Here is a 10,158-nt window from a genome sequence, read left to right on the forward strand (position 1 = left end):
AAAACTAGCCAAATTGGAATTGCAGTCATCACTACTTTATGTTAATTATTGGAACTGACGTAATATTATATTTAAAGATTAGAAAGAAAGAAAATATGTTTAAGGACCAGAGTGAAATTAACACGAATTCCGTGGGTAAATGTCAAATAACTCCCAAAACAAAAATTTGGCGCAAGTATTAAACCGCCACCTGGCGAACCTCGCCGGTACCCCCAGGCGCGGGGGGGGGGTGATTGACACTTGGCCAGCTTCGTAAAATCGATGGCGGAGTATGGACAAATTCGTCTTTCAACACCAGCACCACTAAATCCTAGGCTGGCGTGGTGCGGTGGGTACGATTGGGATAGAGAGAGAAAGAAGATAGAGAGATAGAGAGAGAGAGAGAGAGATTGCTTTGCTCAAACAATGCACGGACAAATCACACCGAAGCAGTGAGAGAGAGTAGAGAGAGTGAGTGGGAGTTTCCATCAGAGCTCTCCTTCAATCTATCTATTTGTCTCTCTGCTCAAAATCTTCCAAAATCCACCAGAGGAGAGAGAGGAGAGAGAGGGGAGGAAGAAGGAAGAATCAGCTCGTTCCCGCAAAGCAATGCCTGCACCTTTTCTCCTTGTCCCAGATTTTTGACGTTTCTTTTCCGTTTCTTTGCCGTTTCATGCAATAAGTACGCCGACAAAAGCCCTCGAAGTTGCTAGAAATTACACCACCAACCTGCTCGCAGAGAGGTGAAACAAACGCTCGTAGCCTCCTCACTCTCGTTTGCATTTTCAATTTTCTCTCATTTCTCTGATTCTGGAGCTTTAAAGCTTTTGTTGCAGGTTTTTTTTGTTTGGCAAATTAGAAAAAAGAAAAACGCCGTTGTCTCCTACCGACCGGAAGCTGAAGAACGGCGGCGAATAACAGTGAGTTGACGGCGATATATTTATATTTTTTTTCAGTATCTTTTTGTTTTTATTTTTTATTTTTTGTATATTTTTGGTCGCTTTTGTTTATTTGAGCTTTGAGAAAGCGAGTCAAGAAGCGTAAAGGTGAAAATTGGAGATTTCGTTATCTGATTTTTTTGGTTCTTTTTGGCTTTAGTTGAAATGCACTTTCATTTTTAGCTCTCGAGCTCCGAAACCTGAAGATCTCCGATCGAAATGCGATTTCGTTGCTGAAAATCTTGCAAATTTCGCCGAGGTTTTGATTTTTCGGCAATTTTTCAGAGTAATTGCTGCTTTAGAACTTCAATTTTGGTAGTTATGTCTTTGATTAGATTGAAACTGAAGTGATTATAATGAAATGCAATCTGTAGCTGTGGGCCTGTGCTAAGTTTACAAAAGCCGAAAATCCGGAGTTTGCTGCATTGGGAGAGGTGAAAATGGCGTCGTTCGGAGAAATGGCAAATGTGGCTCAGTTGACGGGCGTAGATGCGGTGAGGCTGATCGGAATGATTGTGAAGGCGGCGAGCACAGCGCGAATGCACAAGAAAAATTGCAGGCAATTTGCGCAGCATTTGAAGCTGATCGGGAACTTGTTGGAGCAACTGAAGATCTCGGAGCTTAAGAGGTATCCGGAGACGAGGGAGCCTCTGGAGCAGCTAGAGGAGGCTCTGAAAAGGTCTTACATTTTGGTCAGTAGCTGCCAAGACCGGAGCTACCTGTATTTGCTTGCAATGGGGTGGAACATTGTGTATCAGTTCAGGAAGGCTCAGAACGAAATCGATAGATACTTGAAGCTCGTCCCTCTGATTACTCTTGTGGACAACGCTCGAGTCAGGGTATTGAATTTTTCGGATTATTGTTTGTTCTTTTTTCGTTTTTCATGTTATTGTCATTGGTTTAATAATTATTATTATATTTTCGGTTTCCTCGTTTGCTTTGTGGTCTAATTGATGTGTGTGTGTTGCAAGAAAAATTTGCGATCTTCTTTGAAATTGGATAATAGTTTGATTGTCTTTGTTTTGGTGTTTTGAGTAGGTTAGGTATATCAGCAACTTGATGGAAGAATTAAGCAAACGGAAGTAGTTTGTATGAAGCTTTTCGTTGTTCATGATTTATTTTATTTACTACGACTTACTTTTGTTTTCCGATGATATATAAAATGACACGGATTGGGCAATGAACCTTGATGGGCAGTTTCTAAGAATTTGTAATTATGAAATACAATTAGCATTATATTTGTTCATTAACAAGCACTTAAACTCCTTTAACTTTGCTCTGCCTCCGGATTTACTGTAATTTACAATTGACCCATTTGAAAGTAGATTAAATTAATTGCCTAAGATTGTATTTAACTATTCCTGCTTTTCTATAGCAGTTTAACCTGATTTAAGTCCATTCATTTTCCTCTCAACTACAGGAAAGATTGGAATACATTGAAATGGATCAATGTGAATACACATTGGATGAGGAGGACAGAAAGGTACAGGACGTGATCCTTAAACCAGACCCCTCAATACATGACACTGTAGTACTGAAGAAAACACTTTCATGCTCCTACCCAAAATTAGCTTTTAACGAGGCGCTCCAAAAGGAAAATGAAAAGCTTCAACTTGAACTACAACGGTCACAAGCTGCTTATGATGTGAGTCAATGTGAAGTAATTCAGCGTTTGCTAGAAGTGACAGAAACTGTTGCTGCAGAGTCTTCCCCTGAAAAAAATATTGAGAAAGTAGACCGCAGTCATTCAGATGCCAATAACGAGAAAGAACATTCATCTAATGAAAGCTATAAAAAAAATGAATCTCGCAAAACTTCAAGGTTAGTTTTCTGCATTTTTATTACATCTGTAATTTCTGTCTAGTAACAGTACAGTTCAAATTTCAGTGTTGCAATTAGTAAATGTAAGAATAGTGATGCATAAGCTAGTTACAATCTTGGAACTTCTCAACGTTGATTGATCCCCCTCAGTCAGATATGTCTGACGAGCAGAGATAGATATCATTATGCTAGGGATTTGATTTTCCCATTTCTGTATGCACTCACATCGCTGTCTTTCTTGGGGTCTTTGCGTATCTGACGTCATAATTTGTATATGCAGAAACACGTCTAGACATGATTTGTTGTCAACTAGAGGTTCACATCGAAATGAAGAATGGAATACTGATCTACTTGGATGTTGCTCAGAACCAGCTCTGTGTAAATTCTTTATTCTTTTAGACTATTCATGACTTGAATTTATAATCAAAGTGTTATTGGATTAGGGTGCCTTTAATTCTCCTTTTTTGCTCCACATGCTTCTGTACGCTGCACGATATCTAGCAGTAAGACTTTGCCCTTTTTTTTCTTCTCGTTGTGTATCTCATACAGTGCGTTGGTTTTTGAACCTTGCCCCATGTAATGAAGGCATGGGATAGGTCTAATATTTTTATAATCAAATTATACCATTCAACCCAAACGGGAAGGAAATGTAAAAAATAGGGCTTCAACCGTTTTTGTTAAGAATATTTATTATTCTCAGTATTACTATAGTTTTATAGTATTTCAATTAACTTGACTAAAAATTTGGATTGATCGGAGTTTATTACAAATTGGTCTATTGACTGATCCTGCTGGGTTGAGTTCAGTCTTCCATATCCATTGTCTCTGTTTATGATAACTCCATCTACTCATGCACATGCGATGCATGTGTTTAGATGATTTTTATTTTGGATGTCGTTTTTTTCATGAGTCTAGGGTGCATCACAAATTAAGTTCTGTGATACGTATAATATTATTTTCATATAAATGTTCTGGCATATGATCAAGGTTGGGGTGGTCAAACATTACAGTCATTAGACACAGAAGATTTACATCATCCCATATATCAAGTGATTCAAGGGCAAACATTGCTGTGTATGCTAAAGTTTTGCCGATTATTTTCTCTGCAGGTATAAAGACATTCTTCTACCCTTGCGGGACGTTTTCAAAAATTGCTTCTGCGGCAACTAACAGGCCTATGTGTGAGTTTTCTCTGGATTATCTAAACCTAGTTCAGTTTTTACATGTTAAACTATTAATATACTTGAAAAGCTTAGGAATGGCTAAACAATGTATATCAACCTTACACGCTCCTCATGTGCGTCCTCATTATGCATGTGGAGTGGGGGACAGAAAACATAGGTGTGCAGCCCCATTCGGCCTCACTGTCAGCTAAAATATTACTGAGGAATGGGGGATGAGGGACTTTGAACCCAAAACAACTTATTTCAAAGCTCTAATGTGAATTTAGAAAGATTGATAGCCTATTTGATTAGGCTATATCTGAATGCTCTTTGGCATTTGTTTTTAAGTCTTTTGTACTTTCACAGTACGGAGTTTAAGTGACTGATGTCTTTAGCCTTCAGTTTTTATATTCCAGAAAAGCAGCGGATGTTCAATAGGATTGCTGACTTTTACTTTGTGGAAAAAAAAACTGGGCGATCGACTTGTGATGCCATCTTTGGTATAGTTTATAATAAATCCCTGTATGGACCCAGAACAAATGCCAATTGTACATTGATGTTGATTTTGTGGTAAAATCTGGATTGTAATGTTGCCTGATTGATGATTCGAACAAGGCCTAAAAGAAAGATTGCATGAACTAGCTGAAGAAATTTTCATTTTCTCATGCTAAGTTGATTTTGAATGTTAAGTTGATTTGACTTAGGGGAGATATCTTTTATGGCTTGTTGAATACATACATAGATTGTCCCGTTAATCCTAGCTATGCCCTATTTTTTTTTACATTTTCCCCCATTTTCTATGGTTAAATAAAGTTGCAACTGGGCGTTCTGTTTTGGCCGCTGTGATATTGACGTTCTACAAATGCCCTTTCTTATACTGTTGGAAACTCATACAGAAATTCTTTTCATTGATTATCAGCTTCAGCAGAAGCATGTAATGAATTGATGGCTTATTCGCTAGTATTGTCGTGCTGTTGTTATACATGCTGCATTAGAAGGAAGCTTCGCAAGACGTTGAATATCTCGGTAATTCCTTTCCCATTTTCCTCACTTAAGTAAAATCATAGTATCTTCGCAACTGCTTGGTTTGATCTTGTAGGTTCTGGGAGGCATATTGAGACATGAAACAAACAATATGATCATTTTACTGTGATAGTTATGACTTTGGTTTTCGATAGCTCCACATTATAATGTTATAATCCAACATGAAGAACCAACATTTACCGTGATAAACCTCCATTCTTTGACAGGGGGGCTTTATTGATGACTTCCTTTCTCATTTTATGTGCTGCTGCTGTGCCCTTGTCCAAGAATGGCGAGAAGTTGAAATACGCGGGGTTCATTATGGTAAGTGCCCCTTATGCTTCAAACTTTATATCTCTACTCAAACCTCATCATAATCTTACTGTCTCTAATATTACTCAGTACTACGATCTGATGGTATTTCTCCACTTGGAAGTGAGAGGTCTTAGGTTCTAATCTCGTGGATGACGAATTCGATACCAAATTAGGCTGTTCACTGTGTGACTTAGCCGAACTCCCCCACCCTTAGTGTAAAAATATCGATGTACTAAAAAAAAATATGCTGATCGCTACTTCTAAGCCAATATGCAAATTGTTTGATATAAAACCAACTTGCAGGTGCCGAGAAGACAAAAGTAAGCCCCCCAGCCTCACAGTACATGGAAACCTGAATGATAAAGAAAGCACAGCTCCGTGTTTTGGAGATTCATCTACTTCGAAAGACATACGTAGAGGTAATGGCTAGTTGCCAGGTTACAGGAACCCTACTTTGGAAGTTTATGCCTCATTAATTTTCCCATATGTAAATTAGCTTTTTTTTCTCTATTTTTTTAAAAATTTTTTAGATTCAGCACATTCTGTATCATAGATACCTGGTTCCCTTTTTTTTCTTTTCCCCTTCTTTCATATACAAAGTAGCTTTTTCTATACTTTATTGGGGTTTGATGGGTCCACCAACCTTATTGTACGGGGGAATTTTATTTGAACTCATACAACTTCTTTCTACATCCAATTTACTTTTAATTAAACTATCAATATCTCTTTAAATCTAAATTTATTACCTAAACTATCCTCACAAACTAATTTAATATATAAATTTATCTTTACATCCATTTAAAAAATAAAAACTCAAAATTGGTCTCTCTCGCACCCAATCCTTTTATTTTTTTTACTGATTTTGCTTAATCTCATATATATGTTGTCGACAACATGGCCAAGAAACGGTGCTTTTCATGGTACCCCAATTTCATCCTTTCACTATGCAATTATGATTATTATTATTAATCACAGGAGATGGTCCTTGTGGGCTCACCACTGTTGCTGCAACTGCAACTGCATGCACATTGTTTAATTAATCCTTTATTTGCTAATTTTTCTTAATCTCGTATAGATAATTAAAAAAAGTGAAAATTTTAAAATCTTATATCTGTTTTTACTAGTAATAATGCTTTGAAAGGGTGCTGATTTTGTTCCTAAATTCTAAAAAAATTGAAATCAAATGAAAAAAGAAACTTGAATAAATCGATCATATTTTAGTTGGAGGATTCAAAACTTCAAAATCATTATCCATCGGCAAAATAAGCTTGTTTTCTCTGTAAAAGTGTCTTAGGATTTTAACTAGAATAAACGTATGATAAAAATTATGTGATGGTAGGGTTTGATGTCATGTTTGGATTTGATTATTGGTTGTAGGTTTATTAATAAATTTTAGTTTTATCATTAATTTTATCTTGTACTCGATGGTAATTATACCGTAAGATAAAAAAAACAATTCACATTTAAAATTTAAGTTCCGTGGGTTTGTACTGTTGGTTTGAAATTAGGTTGATGTAAGTCCATTGATAAGCTTTAATGGCCATGGATTTTCATGGTTTCGTGACGATAAGGGTTTCTGAATCTGAAGCAGCATTTAGTTTGAAGGTTGATGGTTTTGGAATTTGATACAACTTAACTATATTGAGAAGAGGAGTAGCATTTTATGCACTTGGAATTTCAATTCCTCCTAAGCTTTTGGAATTTGTCTTTGGGAATGGACTTTCCATCAATATTCCTAGAGACTAGGACCCTTGGGTACTCATTAGATAATACTATTTTCATGTTTGGATTGTGTAGCGTTAGAAAGTAGTCAAAAATGATCATTTTTCAAATCTCAATTGTCTTCCGTATTTCATTTTTGACTCGTTTTGTGTCAATCTTTAATTTTTATGTCGTCGGTTTTTGATTTTGGATCAGTTCAACAATTGAGTTAGCATGGGTTAATCCCAAAGGGCAATGAGGAAGACGAAATCGAAAGAGTGCAAAATGACTTTTTTAAAGTCGTAATAACATCTTCACCTATCGAACTCGTTATTCACTGAAGTTATTGGCCAAATACGACTAACAAATCAAAGGAAACCAGCACATAAAAATGGTCACATAAGTATTACATTTTGCAACTAAAATCCAAACCTTACGTTTCCACTCTAACATGACAGCTACAATTTGGAAGAAGAGGAGAATTGGAAATAATAAAAAAAACTGAGATAAGAAAATATGGCAGATGACATCAACTTGGAAACAACCTTCGCATACAAGGGACAAAAACAAAGGGAAACAGAAACAAAAATCAACCCTAAAACCGGCGAAACCAAGGCATAAGATCATTTCCTCATCTTGCAGGTTTTTCTCTCCAGATAGTTCGCCCTCGGTTTATTTCTGAATCATCGCCCGCTGATCTTAGTAGATGCAAATACTGACGGTAGTCCTTATCATCTTCTGTTGCAGCAAGGGATCCGTTTGTTCCGTTACCTGAAAGAGCTGGAGCATCATCGAAAGGTTCAACGCTGGTAAGGGAATCAACCATGTCATCCCGTTGACACTCCCGCCTGTAATCTAAGGTGATTGCTTCCAGTTCATGGCTATCAATGAGTTCTTGAGGCATGCTCTGTAAAAGAAATATAACATCTCCTATGTGACCAAAGATAACTTAAGGCCGTAGAACCCACGAAACAAAATTATGAATTAAACATATACACCAACCTCAAGAACCCATCCGATGTAAGCAACATTATTAACATGTTGATTCATGTCAAGATCAGCTCTCCTCGGCTGCGAAATTAAAGCATACTGAGAATACTCAAAACAATATTGAGAACTTAAAAAAGGATTTGAAGAAACACTAACCACAACTCCCAGTCTGGAATACTGTGCAGGATCTTCCAGTTTGGGAATTTTCCTCAAGCTATTATTGTTAGGTTCTGGAAACGCTAATCTATCAATGTCAAGACAAGAAACCAATCAAAAGATTGTCCAAGAGGGATAACCTTATCACATATATACGATGCAGTCATCCAAACAGAAAAAAGGGCCTTTACCTCAGTTCTCGCGGAGCAAAAACTAAGTGCTCTTCCCTAACATCGTCGCTGACTTTCTGAAGTCGCCTAGTGTCTTGGTTCATCATCACCCACTTGCTGAAACCATGCATCACACATAGACAATTTCTAAATTGCATCTCAGAATTGCAGAAAACATTCAACAACTTCTTCAAAAGTGATCTTCAATGCAATAACATGTTTCTCCAACGTAAATTTCAATGTCGCGTGCAAAAAGATTAGTATTTTCCATACTTACACCATGTTTTGATAAGCGTCCTAAAAGCTCAGAGTATCAAAACTCAGAAATAATACACACCTTGTCGCTCTTCCAATGACTTCACCGGTGGCATAGTCCTTGAGTATCCAATCGCGTCTAGTGCCGATTCTCCCTTCCCCTTGGCACCATGTTTCTATTTCAACGACATCACTCCTGCACCACAAACCCACAGTTTAAGTTTCGCTTTCGAGATTAGATATCAAAACCCGAACAGTAATATAAGAGAACACCCACCAAGCTGGATATTTGTAGATTTCAATATGCATGCGAGCAGTAACCCATATGAGATGCATTTCCCTCATGGTAGTGGTGGTCGCAAATCCATCGGTCGAAAAGCCAACATACTGAGCATGGTTGCATCCTACCTCCTGCATCACAAATGTTCACATAAAAACGATAATCATCAGAAGAAGACCGATTGTTTCCCCAATGAAAAAACTCAATTAGTCGATCCATAATGATCATTGAAGGGCTAATTGCCCCAAACAAAATCCAATCAACCAAATCGATACATTTCTACAAACCACAAAAATCGAATCCAAAAGAATGAACATTGCCCACAAAAATTCAAATCAAACCCAACAAACACACATTGAATCGAAACTAAAAATTTCAACCTTCAACTCACCTGGATGAAATTAGCAATCGTCTCGACAGTGGCAGTCTTGTTAATCCCGACCTCATAGGACCTCACTATAAAGCACTCCTTGTACGATTTCCCGTCATCCGCCATGCTCCCCTTCCTCAACCGGTTTGCCAGGGTGACCGACCCGGATTTCGTCTCGACCCGTCCCGCCACGCTTCCGGCCCCCCGGTCCGATACGACGGCGAGAACCGGTGTTTTGGAAGGGGAAGCAGCGCAGGGGGCAAGAAATGGGCCGTCTTTCCGGCGGGGGAAAATTGGGTTGGGCTTGGGTGGGCCCAGGAAGCGGCATTGGGCCGGCACGCAGTGAATTTGGTCCACTCCACTGTACGTCGAGAGCTTCAACATTTTCTCTCCCTCTCCTCACGTTCTCTCTCTAGATTGAAGGAAGAGATCTATAGTGAAGGAAGAGATTTTGTGGCCGACAGGACCGAGGAAGAGGAGCCCCGGGACGGGAAACGCCACCGGGTCTGGAGGAATTTACTGGATTGCCACTGGATTCGGTGACGGTGATAACGATGGTGCGGAAACGACGACCTTTTGAAAACTCGAGGGGGGTTAGAGACAGAAAGAGAAAGCTTTTGGTTTCTGGTTGTAGCGAGAGATTTTTTATTTCGCACGGGAAGTGAAGGGTGTGAAAGCTACGTCACGCTATTTATAGTAATACCAAATTATGGGGCTTGATTTATGGGACTTGATGCCAAGGAGATTCTTTTTAATAGCGGGGACTTTTTATGAAGTCTTCGTTACGTTACAGTTTAGCGATGCATTTAGTGTACATGATAAGCATTGTTAAAAAAATACGAGCTGATAAAGAATTTATGAAGAGTTCTACTTTTGAGAGAATTTCGTTAGCATTTCTCAAAAAATAAAGCACAAAAAAAGAGTTATAAAAACTTGAAAAATAGATTGAGCACAAATTGGAAGTGATACATTCTACGTTTGTAGCAAGTTTCTAGGC

At 38.2% G+C, this 10,158-nt stretch overlaps 2 protein-coding genes across 6 annotated transcripts; one reads left to right on the plus strand and one right to left on the minus strand.

The window, feature by feature from the left end:
• Positions 1-321: 321 nt before the first annotated feature.
• Positions 322-5,955, plus strand: LOC103456076 (protein MID1-COMPLEMENTING ACTIVITY 1). Of its 5 annotated transcripts, none has more exons than XM_070808102.1 (10): positions 330-722; positions 816-899; positions 1,078-1,203; positions 1,292-1,756; positions 2,338-2,738; positions 3,019-3,116; positions 3,848-3,919; positions 4,821-4,927; positions 5,152-5,248; positions 5,543-5,955. In XM_070808102.1, exons 4-10 carry the CDS (start codon positions 1,358-1,360, stop codon positions 5,593-5,595), a joined length of 1,227 nt encoding a protein of 408 aa, XP_070664203.1. In that variant the 5' UTR covers positions 330-722; positions 816-899; positions 1,078-1,203; positions 1,292-1,357; the 3' UTR covers positions 5,596-5,955. The 5 variants fall into 5 exon arrangements, with proteins under 5 accessions (XP_028946239.1, XP_070664203.1, XP_028946234.1 ...); XM_017324169.3 differs by having other exon boundaries at positions 337-722; positions 804-899; XM_070808103.1 differs by having other exon boundaries at positions 341-722; positions 1,078-1,176.
• A 1,371-nt stretch (positions 5,956-7,326) lies between these two features.
• LOC103456108 (oleoyl-acyl carrier protein thioesterase 1, chloroplastic-like) lies at positions 7,327-9,872 on the minus strand. The gene is made up of 7 exons (XM_008395750.4): positions 9,183-9,872; positions 8,789-8,922; positions 8,594-8,707; positions 8,278-8,373; positions 8,087-8,174; positions 7,943-8,011; positions 7,327-7,847 (listed from the first exon to the last, which is right to left on the minus strand). The coding sequence occupies exons 1-7, from the start codon at positions 9,543-9,545 to the stop codon at positions 7,572-7,574; spliced, it is 1,140 nt and encodes a 379-aa protein (XP_008393972.2). The 5' UTR covers positions 9,546-9,872; the 3' UTR covers positions 7,327-7,571.
• Positions 9,873-10,158: the final 286 nt, after the last annotated feature.

Source organism: Malus domestica, chromosome 02 (assembly GCF_042453785.1).
Source record: "Malus domestica chromosome 02, GDT2T_hap1".
NCBI lineage: Eukaryota > Viridiplantae > Streptophyta > Magnoliopsida > Rosales > Rosaceae > Malus > Malus domestica.